Consider the following 19,787-nt stretch of genomic DNA (forward strand, 5'->3'; position numbering starts at 1 on the left):
TTTCAACAAAGGTCATAGATCTATTTATGCTAAGGGACAATGTGGAGCACAGGGCATACTGTGAGGTGACTGTGGCCCTGCCAGCTAAAAGCTAAGCTAAAGGACCTGCCTCCACATTCATGTCTGTGCCTTGTGCTGAGTTCAAAAGGGCATGCACTTCCTAAGAGTCAGAGCTTAGCTAAGTCTCCTCAGGAACATTGATTTTCAATGTTCCTCCACCTATCACCAGTGCTGTCACCTTCAGTGTTCTGGAACTCTATATGGAAGTGTGGAAAGCTTCCTGACTCTGGCATAGTAGAAGGCTGGCTTGAATCTCCCATTCCCACTCCAAACACCAGGTAAGCATGCAGGTGACTCTCTTTGGTCATCCTGAAAGTCCTAGTTTCCTGTGATAGACTCCTGACAGGACCTGAATCTAAAGACTCACCCCGGCTGTGAAAGGAGCTGTACTGGTGAATAGCACCCACAGTCTTCAGATGTTCTCCTACCTCTGCAAGAAGTGGCTGGAAAGTCAGGATGTCAATTTTCTGTTCCACGCATTTTTTCAGTCTATCTGGTATCGGATACTGTGGAAGAAAACTTGGAAGTTGTCGCCTTGAGTTCCTTAAAAGAAAAAAAAGTTAAGTCAAAGCAATTATGTGGGTTTAAGCATATATGTGTGCCTGTGAGTGTGCAGGTACGTACGTGTGTGTATGTGTTATACAACACACATGTGGAGATCAGAGGACAGCTTTGGGTGTTGTACCTCAGGTGCCTCAACCTTGATTTTTTTGAAACAGTCTCTCTGGCCTAGGGATTATCTGATTAGGCAAGGCTGGCTGGCCAATGAGTCCCAGGACCTGCCTGTCTCTACCTCCCCAGTGGTGGGATTACAACTTGGTGCACCACTATGACTTGCTTTTTTATATGGGTTCTGGAGACTGAACTCAGTTTCTCATGGCTGTAGCAAGTACTGGCAGAACTCAAAGTGACTCTTCATCTAGATACCTTATATGATCATGAGTGTCTATGTGTAATGTATGGGTCCAGAAATGTTTCAGATCTTTTAGGTTTTTTTTTTTTCCCCCCCAGTTCTGGGATTGAACCCAGGGCCTCATACTTGCTAGACATGGTATCACTGAGCTATATACTTCTACCCATTATTCTTCTTCACTCTGTAATATATATATAGATTTCATCAGTTACAGTTTTTCTGAAATGTAACAAGATCTGAAGGCAACATTTGAAAGTTTTCAGACTTCAGGTTTTGGGTTGGAGATGCTCACATGAGACATTTCTCCTCAGATATCTGCCCTGTTTCAGAAAGGCGAGAATTCACTTGCTCACGGAAACACCAGACATAAGAACCAGGCTAGGCCACTCTGGGTTCAGGATCCTGACTCCACACAGGATCTGGCCCGGCACTCTGATCTCTGCAACAGAGCTGGAGGACAGGGCTGTGCAAGTTGCAGGGAAATGAGGCTGAAAAGTCCTAGGCACCTACTCAAATCATGGAGTTTAAAGACAGTTTTCACTTCCTAAACATCTAAACTCTATTACTGCATTTTTAGTGAAGGTATGAGTACTAGAATGATACTGACACCTCACCAATAAGTACACACTTGGTAAAAGCTGCCCTATGTGGATCCTCTTTCAACTGATCTGGTTCTTGACTGTTTTTCTCTGGAGAAATTTAGGTTCATCTCCAAGCTTCTGCCTTCATCCAGGCAGCTGCATTCAAATTCACAGCAAATTTGCATCCATTAAGGCAAAGAGCAGAGTAACAGGAATGACAGACAACATGGGGAGAAGTGAGGAGAGATAATGAGGACAGGAAAGGTAGCTCATTTCTAAGTCCCCTTCAACCTCTGATGCAGTCTGTGCTGCATGGAGGGAGCAGAGGTGTACTTCCAATATCAACTTCATCACCACTTCCTGTAGTGTGGATTCCTTTAACTCAGAACTTGTAGGTAGTCTGACTGTGTGTCGCCGGTGAAAACTTTTCAGGCAACTACAGGACTATCCAACAGTACTGAAGGCTGCTGCTGGTTAACTCAACTCAGGGCTGTCTTCATCTCTGCAGCTGTAGGGTATTCATGGAAATTGACATTTTGAAAGCAGGGGCACCCAGTAAATGCTAAGGAAGCAGTGAAGCTAATGAACCAATTACTAATGAACTAATAGCAAAAATTAATGAGATGCAGAGGGACTAAGACTATCAACACACCTACATGCAGGCAGCTCTCTGCGTTCCAGGCTAGCCAGAGCTACACAGTAAAACCCCTTCTCAAAAACAAAACAAAACAACAAAAACAGCAGAGTTCCGTTCACATAGAACAGTGGAATAGACAGGAGAATCCAGAAATGACTCACATAGCTACAACCATGTGATTTTCAACAATGGTGTAAAAAACCACAGAGAAACGACATGACAGCCCTCAACAAATCACATAAGTGGCTTAATGTAGAAGAATGCAATAGATCTCTACCTCCTGTTCTCTATAAAAATCATCTCAAAAGGGACCAAAGACCCTAACGTAAGACCCACAACTCTGAATTTGCATTTCATGATAGAAGCACCAGCAAGGTTTAATGTACCTGTGACTACAATAGATCAGTAAACAGTACCAATGCTTGACAAAAAATTGCACAAAATTAAAAAGCTTTTATAAATTAGAAGAAACAACCAGAGTGAAGAGACAGCCTATAACAACTTTACCAACTGACAAGGAATTAAAATCTAGAATCAGCCAGGCATTGGTAGTGCACACCTTTAATCCTAGCACTCGGAAGGCAGAGGCAAGCAGATCTCTGTGAGTTCAAGGCCAGCCTGATCTACAGAGCAAGTTCTAGGGCAGCCAGGACTACACAGAGAAACCCTGTCTTGAAAAACAAACAAACAAAAATAACCAACAAAACACCTAAATCTATTTAAAAAAAAAAAAGCCTAAACATCAGCCATAAAAATACCAACAACAAAACAAAACCAATCCAAACCATTCAGGCACTATTTAGACAAATGAATTGAACAGTTCTCAAAGGAAATACAAATAGCTAATGAACATGAAAAAATACAAATTAAATTCTCAAGAGATTTCTTCTCACTATCTTGATGACAAAAGAGGACAGTGAATGTCAGTGCGGATGTGGGAGCCACACTGCTATGGGACTGTGAGGTAGTGCAGCCACTAAGGAGGTCAGTACAGAGGTTCCTCACAAAACTAAAACCAGAACTACCACAGGAGCTGCCCCAAGGGCATCGTCTAAAGTGAGCACAGCACAGAGACCTTGCACATTAATGCTTACTACTTCACAGCCCTTAACAGCTAAAAGATGGACTCAGCTCAGACATCCAGCAACTGCTGAAAACATCATGTGATATATATTCATACAAGAGTTTTAGTCAGTCATGGAAAGGAAAACAACTATTATGTGCTGAAACTTGAGATCATCTTTAAAAAAAAAAAGGAAGGAAGGAAGGAGGCTAAAAAAGAAAAATTTCTCCCATATGTAAAATATAGTTTTGCAAACAAACACACAACCATCATGTGAAGGTAGAAAGGAGACTGTGTGTGAAGCAAAGGGAAAAAGGAAGAAAGAAATACAAATGTGAAAGCAGAAGGCAGACTACTGGAGGGGAGGCAAATAAGGATAAGTGATGAGCAGGCAGATATTATCAAGGTACAATTACCTATGTGTTTAGAAATAGCACAAAGAAATCCATTATTTTATACACTTATTTAAAAAAATTAAAAAGAGCCAGGTGTTGTAGCCTACACCTTTAATCCCAACACTCAGGGAGGCAGAGTCAGGTGGATCTCTGTGAGTTCAAGGCCAGCCTGGCCTACAAAGTGAGTACCAGGACAACCAAGGCTACACAGAGAAACCCTGTCTCAAAAAACCAAAAAATTTGAAAAGGTCTACTGCAATACACGACCCCACCCTGATATCTACATCAGGAGCATGACTGAGAACTGGAACTGACTGACCTCGGGAGTCCTGGCAGCACGTGTACGTATAAGACAGCTGAGAGTGAGTGCCAACCAGTGCCCAGACTGCCAGGAAACCAATGGCCTTAGTCTAGAGCAGTGGTTCTTAACCTGGGGGTCATGATACCTTTGGGGTCACATACCAGGTATCCTGCACATCAGATATTTACATCATGATTCATAACAGCTGCAAAATTACATTTATTAAGTAGCAATGAAATAATTTTATGGTTAGGGTCACCATAACATGAGGAACTGTATTACAGGATCACAGCTTTAGGAAGGTTGAGAACTACTGCTGTAGAGGAACTCTTGTTGGTGGATGTTGGCCTGTATCTTAGCTTCCTTCTGAGTCCACTCTATCTGGACAGTGTGCCACTGGGTGGATTATTCGGGTACTTGCTCTTCTAATTGTCACCCAAGTATCAGACTCTCCGTGTCTGCAGATGCAGTTAACGCCTCACTCCCTTTCTGGGGTTTCCCCTAGGCACGGCCCTGGAAGTGAGCAAGAACCATCAGCACTTACTGACTGCTCTGTGCCAGGAAACTGTGCATTTTACGTGCTCTATACCGTTTACTCCTCAAACCAGATGAGGTAGAGACTATCACTTACAAATGAAGTTAAGGCACAGAGAGGTCAAGAAACTTTCCCAAGGCCACACAGCTTCTTGGTCGCAGTGCTGTGATTCAAACAATGGTCTAAAGAAGCATGGTGTCCACAGCTGCCTTCCAAACAATGGTCAACGACAAGTTCAGCAATCCCATAATACTGTCTGCTAATACATTCTCCTTTCAGTCTACAATGTGGTAGAAGTCCATCATCCTTTGTCTTAGACTGTTACTGGGTTAACATGATCTGAAATCCAGAATTTTCCAGTATTAGAGAAATAATAGTCTTGCCCTGATGGGCTGTGGGCAGCACCTGAACTCAAACTCTCAGTATTGACAATGATGCAACAATGTCTCCAGCACCCAGGACAAAGCCATTTAACACCCTCACACACACAGGTCAAATTTTTTTGGACCAAACATAGAGGAAAATGTTTCTCAGAAGGTTTATTCTTTTTAATTGCAGATAAGAGCAGATGGACCTGGGACCCAAACCAGGCAGAAATGGGTCACCCACAAATCTTCTATGCTCAAGTCACAGAGTTCATCTTGAATGGTACCAACTCTTCAAACAGGCTTCCAGTGACCAAGCAATCCTTGGGCCCAACACTAGCTACATTACAACCAGCCAGCAAGGCACAGATCCACTGCTGATGGTACAGCGTAGGACATCAAAGCCAGTCCTACCTAGGAGTGGATGGCAGGAGCTAAGAGCCAATCCATTTTGGTTTCAAAGTGGCCCCAAGATCTGTTAGGGAAAAATAGAGCTGAGGGGTGCACGGGGCCTGGTCTGCATAGACACTGCAACAGACACAGAATCTGCCCTTACAAGTTCCATGGAAATTCATCCTGCCCCAACAACACTAATTCTTGCCTTGCCCTTGTCACTTTCTTAAGAGGGGGTTGGGGGTGGGGGAGTTGTCAGAAGGCAGGGGAGATGACATGACTGCTGCCTGCCAGGACATGTCTGTCTTTCCAGGGCATGTAACAGAAAGTCACACATTCATCTCATGGTACCTTTTCTGTGTGGTCACAACAACTGTAGTCTTTGCAGACACTAATGTTTGGGAGCTTTTAGGCTTTTTCCAAGAAAATGGCTCACGCACAGCTATCAATGCCTCCTCACGACTCACGACATTCACTTCCAGATGCCGGCCGATGAGAAAGTTGGAAAAACAGAGCAGAAGGAGCTCCTTGCAACGGCCAGGGTTTCTTGAAAGAAAAATAGAAATTCAGTCTCAGTTATGAATAAAGCAGATTCAATGTGATTTCGCTTTAATATTTAAGAACACTAAAAAGCTGTAAGTAACTGTCATGCTGACTTTTCAGTAATTCTTTTACACGGAAAAGTTTGCTTTATGAAACAAAAAAATGTAGCATTTCCCAAGTGTGATGGGTAGTTCCAATTGTCAGTGGGCTAATATCTACAATCACCAGAGAGACAGGCCTGTGGATGCTATTCTTGATTAGATAAAGGTGGGAAAACCTGCTGATTGTGGGCTCTGTTTCCTGAAATGGGTGTCTGAACCACATAAAAGGGAGAAGCAGGGCCGGGCACGATGGTGCATGCCTTTCTTTAATCCCAGGAGTCTGGGAGGTAGAGGCAAGCAGATCTCTGTGACTTCGAGGCCAGCCTAGTCTATGAAGAGAGTCCTAGACAGTCAAGGTTACACAGAGAAACTCTATCTCAAACAAAAATAAAAAAAATAAAAGGAAAAGCAAGCTGAGCACAAGTATCACTACACTTGGATTATGCACACAAGGTACTTCTGCTACAGTGAACTGTAACCTTGAACTGTGGACCAAAATAAGCCTTATCACCCTTTAGTTGCTTTCATTGGGATATTTTTTATTTAATTAATTTACTTAATCACTTTGCAGCCTGATCCCAGCCCCTCCCTCCTCTCCTCCCAAGCCCCATCCTCATGGCCCTTTCCCCATGCCCCTCTTTTCTTCTTCTCAGACAAGGAAAGGACTCATTGTTTTTGTGTGTTTGTTTTTACTCATAGCAACAGGAAAAGTATCTAATACTGAGAAGTAGGCCACTGCTGTGATAAACCTGATTATGTGGGTTCTTAGGCCTTTAGAAATTTTTGTGGCTGGAATGTGGAAGAGGTTGATAGGTAAGGCTAGAAAATCCCTAGCATGCTGAAAGCAGGGCTTAATGGGCCATTCTGGCAGAATGGAAGACAAAAATGCAGAGTAAAATATGGATATTGGAGGCTTGGCTGATGAGATTTCAAAGTGGAACAAAGACCCTCCATTAGGAATTGGGCTAGAGGCCATCTGGGTGATATTTTGGCTCTGAATCTAACTTCATTCTGCCTATATTCTGAGAACTTGAGTAAAGTTAAATTTAAAGATAATGAACTTATTTGCTTGGCAGAGAAATGTTCAAATAGGACAGCATTCAGGACTTGGCTGCCTCAAGCTCCTGATGCTGCTCTGACTTCTCTGCCATGAGAGATTATACTTAGTTGTTTTGTTTGAGACAGGGTCGGTCAGTCAGTCTGTCTGTCTGTCTGTCTCTCTCTGTAGCCCTGGCTGAGACAGGGTCGGTCTCTCTCTCTCTCTCTCTCTCTCTCTCTTGTCTGTAGCCCTGGCTTCTTTGGAATTCACTATGTAGAATTTTTTGTTGCTTTTCCGGGATATAATATCCCGGCAACAAGCAAAGTAACTAATACATCAAGATAAATTCAGTTGCTTAAACAGTCCTTTCTATAGTTCTGAAAACATTTCCACATTCCCAAGTTCAAATATGACTTTTACTGTGACTAAAATGATCTTTACTTGGTTGCTTATTTCCAGGAGTGACTCTAACACAGGTGCTGCTGTGCATAGTAATCTCTGCTTATATTTCAATTTTTCTCAACCTAATTACTCCTGTTACTTCGTGGTTAAAAACCCAGCTAAGCTGCCTGTATTTTTTATGGGTGACTGAAGGACTTGAGTTTGGTTAAAGGTTACCTACAATCTGATGGGTTTGAAGTAAGGCAGTCAGTATCTAATCTTCAAAAACATGTAAATGATCCCTCCAGGTCTTTCTATCTCCCCCTTTCATAAGATTCCCTGCATTCTGCAAAAGTTTGGCTATGAATCTTAGCATCTTTGATACCCTGCTGGATAGAATCTTTCCGAGAGGCTCTCTGTGATAGGCTCCTGTCCTGTTCCCTGTTTTTTCCTTCTTCTGATGTCCATCTTGTTTGCCTTTCTGAGTGAAGATTGAGCATTTTACCAGGGTCCTCCTTCTTGATTAGCTTCTGTAGGTGTAGATTTTAGTATGATTATCCTATATTATATGTCTTATATCCACTTATAAGTGAGTATATACCATATGTGTCTTTCTGCTTCTGGGATACCTCACTCAGGATGATCATTTCTAGATCCCACCATTTGCCTGCAAATTTCATGATTTCTTTGTTTTTAATTGCTGAGTAGTATTCCATTGTGTAAATGTACCACAATTTCTGTATCCATTCCTCAACTGAGGGACATCTGGGTTGTTTCCAGCTTCTGGCTATTACAAATAAAGCTGTTATGAACATGGTTGAGAAAATGTTGTTGCATACTTGAGCATCTTTTGGATATATGCCTAGGAGTGGTATAGCTGGATCTTGAGGTAGCACTATTCCCAATTGTCTGAGAAAGCACCACATTGATTTCCAAAGTGGTTGTACAAGTTTACATTCCCACCAGCAGAGGAAGTAGGGTTCCTCTTTCTCCACATCCTCCACAGCATTCGTTGTCACTTGAGTTTTTGATCTTAGCCATTCCGATGAGTGTAAGATGAAATCTCAGGGTTGTTTTGATTTGCATTTCCCTGATGACTAAGGATGTTGAGCATTTCTTTAAGTGTTTCTCTGCCTTTCGATGTTCCTCTATTGAAAATTCTCTATTTAGCTCTGTACCCCATTTTTTTAGTTGGGTTACTTGATAGAAAGACCTGGAGGGAACAGGAGCTCCACAAGGAGAACAACAGAACCAAAAAATCTGGGCACAGTGGTCTTTTCTGAGACTGATACTCCAAACAAGGACCATGCATGGAGATAACTTAAAACTCCTGCACAGAAGTAGCCCATGGCAGCTCAGTGTCCAAGAGGGTTCCCCAATAATAGGAACAGGGACTGTCTCTGACATGAACTCAGTGGCTGGCTCTTTGATCACCTCCACCTGAGGGGGAGCAGCCTTACCCGTCTACAGAGGATGACAAAGAAGCCAGTCCTGATGAGACCTGAAAGACTAGAATCAGATGAAAAGGGAGAAGGACCTCCCCTATCATTGGACTGGGGGAGGGACATAGGAGAAAAAGGAGGGAGGGAGGGTGAGATTGGGAGGGGATGGGAGAGGGGGCTATAGCTGGGATACAAAGTGAATAAACTGTAATAAATAAATAAATAAATAAATAAATAAGAAAAAAACTACAAAAAAAGATTTAAATGAATGGTGATATGAAGGAAGCCTGGACTCAGATGTTAACCTTGGTGACTATGTTGAGCAGCCAGAATGCTAGTGGGGACATGAGGATAGAGAGCAGAAAAACAAGAGTTGTGTGAAAGACTGGGGGACAGCTACCAGGTTACAACCAACCAAGTGAAGGTGACAGAATAGAGGTATGACTTTCTAGTCTGGGCTGTTCCCCTTCTTCCCCCCTCAGCCTCTTAGTTCCCTACAGTATTTTGAAAAGATACCCAGAGGGCAAGAAGAGGGGTGTAGATGGACTGAGATCTGGAGGACATCAGGACACAGTGAAAATGAACCCACGTTGGCTACCATCAGAAGGGCTCAAAAGCAGTGGAGGGAGCTCACATCTAAATGGGTCATGAACGCTATTTTCTTTGTAAAGATAGAGTCAGACTGTCAGCTGAAGGAGAGAAGATCCCATCCTAGGTGGACATTTTTCTGGCCCAATGCTTGTCTTTGTGGTTACATCAGAGACAGGCACGAATGTTTTACAATATAAGCATTACAGACACCCATGAAGGAAACAAGCACATACTTGGCATCACATGTGACCACAATGGAAGTTTTCTCCCCTGGAAGAATGAGGCCCCCAGGCTCAGGCTCCTGTTTCTCTGATGTATTTCCTTTTTCTCTACTTTCTTCTTCACAAGCACAGCCATCTGAGGAATGACATTTACACCAACAGTTTGTGGGGAGGGTAACTTATTCCTTGTGTGGAGCCATAGAATGGCTGTTTGACTCTTGCCTGCTTGGAATCTATGATGCACATTGCGCCTTGCACGGTATAGTGATTTCTCATCCCTGGACCACAGGTGCTTTGAGCTTTGTAGAGGTTTAGATTTGACAAGGTATATGTATGAGAACTTTCCTCCCACCTTGAGAATTTCTTTGAGAATGTCCTGCTTTGCAATTTTCACTGAAACTAGTTCCTCCCCACAAATTGCCCATTCTTACTCTTTATAAGCTGTAACCTAAAGAACAATAAATGGAGACTTGATCAGAATTTTGTCTTATCTCCATTCTTCGCGTCTCTTGTTCCACCCCATTCTCACCCCCTCTTAGGGTCTCGTTCAACTGATATGCAGGCCAGGTCAAGTGGCGCCCAAGTTATTTTCAAATTGTGGTTATTGGGCAAACAGTTGGGGTTACTTCTATGTCTGTCCGGCTGAGAATAGTAGAAAAAGAAAATGCGGGGGACCAGGAGTTATTATGCCAAATGGGTATACAAGACCACAGACCATGTATGGTAGAGACTTCCCAGAATTAGACTCCATAAAAGTAAACATAAAAGATACTAAAGATGGTGAGATATGTGCCTATAGTTGTTTTAGAGGTACACCCACCTTAAATATTTTATTTACAGAGTCAGGAAAGAAAAACTGGGACACAGGACTATCCTGGGGAATTAGAATTTACAAAAAACTCAGCAAACACCCTGGTACTGTTTTCACTATAAGGTTACTCAGCCAATAACCTACAGATAAAACAGTGGGAATAGGAACAAATCTGGTTCTGGCTCCAGTTGTAAAACCTCTACCAGAACCTACTACCCTACCACAGGGCATGCTTTCCCCACTTTAACACCTGTTCCTACAGTAACTACTATATTAGATAAATCTACTGAGGATTCTCTTCTAGAACTTCTACAGCATACCTTTCTTACCCTTAATGAATCTAGACCTGAGCTAACAGACTCCTGCTGGCTTTGCTATAATACAAAACCTCCCTATTATGGAGGAATTGCTGTTTTAGGTAGTTTTTCTAATTTATTAGATCATAGCTCATGTAGATGGCTGCAAACCACTCAAGTTCGTCTAACCCTACAGTCTGTCCAAGGACAAGGAACATGTATTGGTAAAGTTCCTGCTTCACAAAAACATTTCTGCAATGAAATCCTTAAGAGTATAAATGCCTCAAGAGCAGGACAATATATAATTCCTCCAAACAATACTTAGTGGTCTTGTTCTGATGGCCTCATGCCCTGCTTTTCTTCGTATTTGTTTTATGACTCTTACTGGGTTTTAGCACAATTAGTGCCAAGATTAACATATTATTCCTCTGATCAGTTTTCTCATCTTTGGGACCCAAAGCAGGATCAAGCCTTGCTTACACCCTAAAAGAGAGCCAGTTACTGCAGTTAGTGGCTGTTCTCCTAGGTTTGGGCCTAGCTGGAGCTGGTATAGGAATTTCTTCTCTAGTTTTGCAGGACAGATATATTGGTCAGCTAAGATCAAGATATTAAAAGAATGAAAACTGCTATTTCCCACTTAGAAAAATCTAACTTCTCTTTTAGAAGTAGTCTTACAAAACAGAAGAGGATTAGACCTTTTGTTGCTCAGCAGGGAGGGCTCTGTGCTGTCCTAAAAGAGGAATGCTATTTCTATGTAGATCATTCAGGAGTAGTAAAGGATTCCATGAAAAAGGTCAGGGAAGGCTTGGAGCAAAGAAAACCTCCGAGGGAACAAGAGCAGGGGTGGTTTCAAACTTGGTTTAGAACTTCTCCATGGCTTACTACATTTTATCCTCCATTTTAGGACCCCTGATAGGCTTGCTTATTTTGCTTTCCCTTGGTCCAATATTGTTTAATAAGCTCATGGCTTTCCTTAAGCAGCAGACTGACGCCATCAAAGCAAAACCCATACAGGTCCATTACCACAGGTTGGAAATGGCAGATGAAGGCCTCTTTGAGACCTCCCTTACAAAAATACTGACTATCCCAGTGAGCTGAACCAATTAGCCAGTGACAGGTAAGAGAATCCACAGTGGTCTTTTTCGCCGCTCTTGCATCCTAAGACAGGAGCTCAGCCAATAGCTGCTGATGTATCCAATGATGGGCCAGCAGGGGTTAAAGACCCAGGATTCCAACCTAAGACAGGCACAGTTCCCTTGGGATCACAGCCTTGAAAAAAATATAAAAAAGGAGGACCTGTGTGGAGCCACAGAATGGCTGTTTGACTCTTGCCTGTTTGGAATCTATGATGCACATTGTGCCTTGCATGTGATTTCCCATCCCTGGAGCACAGGTGCTGCTTTGAGCTTTGTAGAGCTTTGCTCAACCATTTAGATTTGGCAAGGTATATGTATGAGAACTTTCCTCCCGCCTTGAGAATTTCCTTGAGAATGTCCTGCTTTGCGATTTTCACTGAAACTAGTTCCTCCCCCCCGAATTGCCCATTCTTACTCTTTATAAGCTCTAACCTAAAGAACAATAAACAGAGACTTGATCAGAACTTTGTCGTCTCCATTCTTTGCATCTCTTGTTACACCCATTCTCACCCCCTCTCTTAGGGTCTCACTCAACTGACCTGCAGGCAGGGTCAATTCCTAACAATGTTGGAAATGAATGCTCACATACAGATCAACTTTTGGAGGAGGGTAACAAACAGGGAAATTGGAGAGGGCTATATCTACAAGACCAGCCAACACTGAGGAATGGTCCCTGGTCCTAGAATTCTCCCTAGTTGAGGAGTGCCCCTATCTCCTCAAGCACAAGTTGGTCTGTGTCAAGCTGTTTCTGTTCCTCTCCCAGCTCCAACACAACAGGAGCAGAAGGACCCAAATTCAAAAAGGTTCAGGCATCAAGTATTGCCAGGGCATACGGTAGACTTGCTAACTCACAAGGAACAAGGAAGGCCAGGTCAGTCCCTGGAGCTAATGGGGAAGCAGCTGCACCAGTCTACCTGGAGAGGTTTCCGTGTTGTTCCCCAGGCTGCTCTCTGGCGTCTCATCAGTTTTGTCTTCTCTGAGATGATTCGATGAGTTAAGATTTTCATTCTCAGGAACAGAAACAGCAGTCACCCCTGCGCAGGACTGGCCTCTGCCCTGTGCCTCAAATCTAAACTGTTGTGCTTTATCCCAGCCAGCCAGTCTACAACTGACAAGGTCCTGAGAGTTTTCTCCTTTATTCCTGGAAAAAGAAAAAAAAAAAAAGACCATGTACTACATCAGAACTTCCAGAGCTAAGACATTACAGTCAACCAAACCACACAATTCAACGTTGTGAAGGAAGCCTGCTAACATCTTTACAGTGTTCAGTTTGAAGGGCATTTTAGGAAAAATAGTCTTGTTATGCAGACTGGCCTTAAACTCAAAGTAATTGTCTTGCAAAATGTGTGTGGGCATGTGCCTCAGAGTGTGCACAATTGTAGAGGTTGAAGAGTAAATCAAGAGAATCAGTTCTTTGCTTCTACCTTTAAATGGTTTTGGGGATGAAACTGAGGTTTCCAGGCCTGCACAGTGAGTGCCTTTACCAACTGAGGCAACTCACCAGACCAAGGAGTGAAATATGTTATAGACTTTCAAAGGGAAAATAAATAGGAAACATACAACTGTTTTTACAAAATATCTTAAATCACATTTTAAAAGCAACTTGTACCCCTTAACCTGAAACTCTAGGGCATACTTACTCTATCCAGATCACCAATGTTTTGCTTTCTCCTTCCTTCAATGTTCCAAAATTGGTCATTCTTGAAACTTCAACATCCTCTTTGTTTTTCAGTAAGAGGGTTCCATAGGGCTCCTGAGGGGCTTCGCCAATAGTGGCATCTCTGAAGAAAACAACAAACAGTGTCAAGGTGCCGAGGCCTCCCTGCAGCACTGTTGCCTTTTCTCATCTTCCTCCAACCTCCCTGCAGGACTGACTGCCCAATAACATGATGGAGAGGTCTGTCAGGGAGCCTACAAGTCCCACAATTTCTAAAGCCACATCACAAAAGAGCATCATAAATCCCCCAAAGACTAAACAGCTCAAACCGGTGGCATCTGACCTACTACCAGAGTCCTCACAGCTGAGATTTCTGCTCTCTGCTGCCTCCCAGACTACAAGAAATGGATGGTTAGAAGGAAGGAAGGAGGATCACACAGGGCCTTGCATGTTTGGGTATTTTTTTTTCTTTTAAGTACAGTTGAAGGCTACATGATTACACTTCCTTTACAAAAGACTTCACACTATCCTGTAAGAATAAGATGGAGATGAAAAATGTCTCCATTGCCTAAATATTTCGTTTTCTACATTTGCAATTATCTAGATGTACAAACTAACAGTGTTACAATAGGCTACAATATTTGGCACAGTAGCATGCCATATAAACTTGCATACTGTAGCAATATACTTATATAATTGCACTCTATGATATCTGCACAATCACTAAGCTGCCTGACATATAATACATTTCTCAGAACATATATCCATTATTAAGCAATATCTGACTATATGTGAAAACAACTTAATGGGAAGCTTTACTCTTCAGAAAATAAGAAACTTTTTCTTTCTCTCAAAAATGAGTCATCTGCTTCTTTACATCCATGTGCACTATGTCCAAGCATGGAAATGGCAATATGCCCTGATTCCCTAGCTCAGCAGCTTCCACTCCATGGTCAAGACAGCATGGGCATGCCACAGAGCAGAAACAGAACTTCCAAGAACCCATGGTAGCTAGACATAGTGGTACAACAAGAATTGCAGTACTCAGGAAGCTGAGACAAGAGGACTGCTGGCTATATGCAAGAGCTGGGCTACACAGAAAGGCCTTACCATAAAACAAAACTAAATGGAACACAATGACAACAAAATGTATGGCCTTAGGAGAAAAGCCAGGGAAGCATGTGTGGAATGAAGGAGGTATGTCCTTCAGGTACCCATGATATCCTTGAGCTTAGATCCACTGGTCATACATGGGGGCACTGATCCCAATCCCATAGAGAAGAATACCAGAGTATAAAGGAGCTGAGTTAGACACACAGAATTGAGGCCATCGAGACACAAAGGTGGGGTCCCAGCCAATAAACAATCCTGCCTTATTCTGGACTCCATGGATCTGCAGATGTGACAGAACATGCTGAGAGAAGTGACAGCTAAGTTTGTTCCTTCTTCCAGAAGGTAAGCTGGGTCCCATGGATAAAAGAACCGGACCAAGTAGCCAAAGACAAGTGTCTTCTGGCAGGAAGAAGGTATGGCAACACTCCATTATGCAACTGCTGTCCATCAGCTTACATGGAGCAGATCTGACTTGTACAGACACCAGGCGAGGTGCTGGACATGGGGCAGTAAGAGAGACAAAGCACTTTTTCACGCGGAACTGGTCGTTTATTGAGGAGATGAGACAGAATAATGAGAGACATCTAAGGAGTCCACCAGTGGTGCCTGCTAATGGCAAGAGAAGAGAAGGAAGCCCAGAGGAGACGGGAGCCACACTGCCCGCACGAGTGTGCGCACTACTATCTGTGCCAGATGCTCGAGGAGGCCAGAGGAGGACATCCGATTCTCTGGGACTGGGGTTACAGATACTTGTCACCTGCCATGTGGGGGCTGAGAACTGAAGCTGGGTCCTCTGCAAAAGCAAGGGCTCTTAATCACTGAGTCAACTCTCCAACTCTCAATATATATGATTAGTAATGAAAGGACTACAGACACAAAACAAATCAAAAACACAAATGATATTGGACATGCTGGTGCACATCTTTTAGCCCCAGAAGTTGAGAGTCAAAGGCAGGCATATCTTTCTGAGTTCAAGGCCAGCTTGATCTATATAGGAAGTTCCAGGCCAACCAGGAACATACAGTGAGACACTGTCTAAAACAGACAAAGAAACGTCATGTAAAGGTCGGGCTAGAGATGTGGCTCAGCAGGAGAGTGTTTACTTAGTATGCACAAAGCACTGGCTCAGTCCCTAGCACCGCACAAACGGGGTATGACGGCACATGACCCGATTCCAGGTTTTAGGAGACAAAGGCAAGAGTATCAAAATTCAAGGACATCCTCAGCTACACAGTATGTTTAAGGCTGCCTTAAGATGACACCTGTCCAAAAAAAAAAAAAAAAAAAAAGAAGAGAATAAAAAGAATGAATAAAACTGAGAATCACTACTATATGAATGATTTGTCCCCTACAAAACTCGTGATGAAATTTAATCTCTTCTATGAAGAGGTGACACACTATCCCTCCCCAAACAAAACAAAGCAAAGCAACAAACAGGTAGGACTAGGTAGCACTTCTGAGAGCTGAGTAAGGCTCTGCCCTCATGAATAGATTAAACCCATATGCCTAACGGAGTAATGGGTTAATATCAATGGGTCTGCTATATAAGGAATTTGATTAGGGTTCTCTTAACATATGCTGTTTTGTGCTACATCAGACGTCTGCTGGCCAGGTGGCCAATTCTGGATCGGGAGGAATGGCTCAGTGGTAGAGCAGATTTTCCCAGCATGCACAGGACCCTGGTGTCAATTCCTAGTTCTAGGGCAGGGTTAGGGGAGCATTAGATTCAGCCCTTAACTGTTGACCCCAGTAGTGAGCCAAAAGAAGGGGCCCCCTCTCTTGTACCTTACCTAGTCTATGGTACTCTGTTATCAGCAAGAGAAAGTTAATGAAGATAGCCACTACCAAAAGAGTAAGGATTAAGGGACGCTTGGGCTAAGTGTGGTGGTGTCATATTAAAGGGAGGCAGAGGTAGGTCGATCTATGTGAGTTTGAGGCCAGCCTAGTCTACACAAAGTTTTAGGACACCCAAAGCTATGGATTCTAGTTAGTTTCTATAAAACAAAAAGAGACCCATGGAAGTCTACCTTCACTAAACCACAAAGACAGGAGCCTCTTCTTAACCAGTAAATGCAGGGACTGGAATGTCTACTATTATGGCTTTACAGTCACACATGCTTAAAGCACGAATATGTTCTGAGAAATGGGGTACTAGGTGATTTCATCCTTATGTCAGTATAACAGTATACTTGCAAAGACCTAAGGAAGCTAGAGTGTCACTACATGATACAATCTTTGAGAAAAAGTTTAAACCTACCTTTCTCTTACATTCTCTCTTTGTGTGTGTGTGTGTGTGTGTGTGTGTGTGTGTGCGCGCGCGCGCTTGTGTACATGCTATGGCTCACATGGAAGTCAGAGGACAACTTGTCGTAGTCAGTTCTCTCCTACTAAGTCAGTTCTAGGGATTGGTCTCAGGTTGTGAGCCTTGGCAACAAGCACTTTTAACTGCCGAGACATCTTGTCATCCTTGTGATATGATCGTATGTCCCAGCATCATATACAAAACCCACGAATGACTGAAGTGTGAGATAGCACCTGACTACAACTCTTCAAAATATGCTTAAAATTGGCCTTTTTATTTCCAAAGAGGAACCTTTTGGATACCACCTCTTCACAGGGGTCATGCACAGCGCTCTCCAGATGTAGCAGGACTGGCTGCTCTCCACCACCACAGCATTGACAATGTCATGTCTCCTCGGTATGTACCCTTCCGGCAGCTTCAGGGAGTCCAGGCTGAAGAAGATGCTGTCCTCTATCACCCCATTCCTCCCACACAGGCTGGAAATGCAGACCTGTAAGTGCAGTGTTGGATACTGCTTCAAAGTGTATATGGACAAGGGGCACAGTTCTCAACCCTTGCCTCTCTGAATCTGACCGATCCAGCCTGGCCTTGGAAAGCCAGTAAATTCCAGTACAACATGGATGCACAAGAGCCTGGGAGTGTTTAGGCTAAGTAAGAGGCTGTTGGTGGCTGACATCTTTCCCCACCTTCTCTGTCATGTCCAGTTCATGCATCCACCTCATCCCAGTACAAACTCAATGCTTCCAAAATCCATGTCATTCCCTCAATCACCAGGTGATAAGGGAGCTCACGGGCCTCAATTCATCAGGTATACACTTTGTCCTAGAACATCTTTAACACATCTAGGAAAGGCTGGACCTTAGTTATACAAGCATGCTGTTGCTTCTACTTTCTTTTTAAAAAAGTATTTACTGTTGCGTATGGGGGCCTTGACTGAATATCTCTGCACCATGGTCATGCAGGGCTCTTGGGCACCAGAAGAGGGAAGGTGTTGGATCCCCTGGAATTGGACCTAATAGACAGTTGTGAGCCACCATGTGGGTGCTAGGGATTGAAACTATTCCTCTGGAAGAACAGCCAGGTTCTTAACCAGAGCCATCTCTCCAGCCCCACCTTCCTTAATGAAGCACAGGAACCACTCAGCAGCACATTACCTTGTCCACACGCTTGTACCTCAGTGGCTTCACTGAGATGGCCTCACTGCTCCATGTCCCTGGCCTGATCCAATACTCAGCCTCTACCCAGTCTCCCTTGCATGGATGGAAACCTAAAACAGCCAAAGAGAAAACTTCAGTAACATTCACATGCACAGTGCACTCTGAGTTATGACACGCTGAAGTAATCTCTGGTCCACCTTCCCTCACTTCTCTGTCATGGTCCAGTTTATGTAACCACCTCACCCTGATGCAATCTATGCTCCTTCTCACATTAGTTAAGCAGAGCAGACTTTTAGGTACTAACCATCCTCCAGCCTCTAAGACAGAGAGTTCCAGGGCTACATAGTGAGATCCTCTCTCAAAAAATTAAAAACCCCACAGTACTGGGGCTGGGGAGAAAGCACAAGCATGATGACCTGAGTTAAACATCCCAGAATGCACATAAAAGCTAGCTGTGGTGTTGCATGTGCATAACCATGGTGCTGGAGGAGTAGAGACAGCCATATCCCTGGAACTCACTGGCTAGTCATTCTAGCCAAATAGCAAGTTTGTGCTGAATAAAAGGTGGGCAGCAATTGAAGAAGGCATCAGATATCTAATAACCTATGACCTCCACATGCACCCACACAAATATACACACATTATACTGCAGAGTATGTGCACACATGAGTGCACGCACACGCACACACTAAAGTTAGTCTGTCTTTGAACTGTATTGTTAGTGCAGTACTTCTCACTATGATGACAAATACCTAACAGTAACAACTTAAAGAAGAAGGTTTAACGTCATTCAGTCTGAGGGCACAGCCCATGATGACAAGGACAGTGAGAGCAGATAGGAGAGTAGTGGCAAGACCATGTGGCTGCTGGTCATGCTGCAGCCATAGTCAGGGTCCGAGAAGACAGAGACTGGGGGGCCTGCCCACAGGATGATGCCACCCACATTCCTTCCTCAGCTAAATCTCTCTGGAGACACTTTCATCCCTGTGTGATTCTAATCCAGTCAAGCTGACAGTGAATATTAGCCATTACAAGTATACCTGTTGTCAATCTGACACCCAAATCCTAACATTCCACCTCTGGCCCTCAAAGGCTCATGGTACATCACAATACAAAATACATCAATTCCAATTTCGAAAGTCCCTAAAGCCTTAACAATGCCAACACTCTTCAAAATGTAGTGAGTGTCTGCGAAGATTCAGGCAGTCTCTTCAATGTGTGCCTCTGTAGCAACAACAAACAGGAAGCAGGTTACATACTTCTAATCTCCAATGGACACAGTGTACATTCCTGTTTCAAAGGGAGAAATAGAGGCACAGCAAAGAACAACTGGGCAACACTGAAAGAAATCCAGCAAGACACACGACACCTGCTGTCTACTTCTAGCCTGATGATGGACTGATTCTGAGCTCCAATAGCCTTGGCATCCCTGCCCCTTGTCTTTACCTTGGGCCAACCCTACTCTGCACCTAAAGCTTTCCTTCTTGGACATAATGGAGACACTGGGGTCTCCATTATGGAATTAGTCTCCACTATCACCACATTTCATGCAATGATTTCTCAGGGCCTTCTTCCGGGAAATCCAATCCTGCCACACACTCAGGGGCTTTCTGAACTTTGGTGCAAACCTCCATAGGAGCCCATTTTGCATGCACTGTCAAGTTCTGTTTCTAGTTTAAGATGTAGTTTGTCTCCCTCTTCCCATAGCTTTGGGGGTTCTGTAGACCTTGCTGGCTGAGCCCAGAGAAACACTC

General features: G+C 43.5%; 1 protein-coding gene across 1 annotated transcript in view; it reads right to left on the reverse strand.

The window, feature by feature from the left end:
• The window catches only part of Mov10l1 (Mov10 like RNA helicase 1), a 65,273-nt gene that overhangs the window by 37,825 nt on the left and 7,661 nt on the right, over positions 1 to 19,787 (reverse strand). Inside the window, exons 3-9 of the mRNA XM_021638988.2 lie at positions 18,031 to 18,143; positions 17,182 to 17,366; positions 13,445 to 13,585; positions 12,719 to 12,945; positions 9,574 to 9,697; positions 5,595 to 5,789; positions 489 to 603 (exon numbers count right to left, since the gene is read on the reverse strand). Of these exons, the coding sequence (XP_021494663.2) occupies positions 489 to 603; positions 5,595 to 5,789; positions 9,574 to 9,697; positions 12,719 to 12,945; positions 13,445 to 13,585; positions 17,182 to 17,366; positions 18,031 to 18,143 (1,100 nt within the window). The remainder of the gene's footprint in view (positions 1 to 488; positions 604 to 5,594; positions 5,790 to 9,573; positions 9,698 to 12,718; positions 12,946 to 13,444; positions 13,586 to 17,181; positions 17,367 to 18,030; positions 18,144 to 19,787) is intronic.

The sequence above is a fragment of the Meriones unguiculatus genome, chromosome 8, assembly GCF_030254825.1.
Source record: "Meriones unguiculatus strain TT.TT164.6M chromosome 8, Bangor_MerUng_6.1, whole genome shotgun sequence".
Lineage (NCBI taxonomy): Eukaryota > Metazoa > Chordata > Mammalia > Rodentia > Muridae > Meriones > Meriones unguiculatus.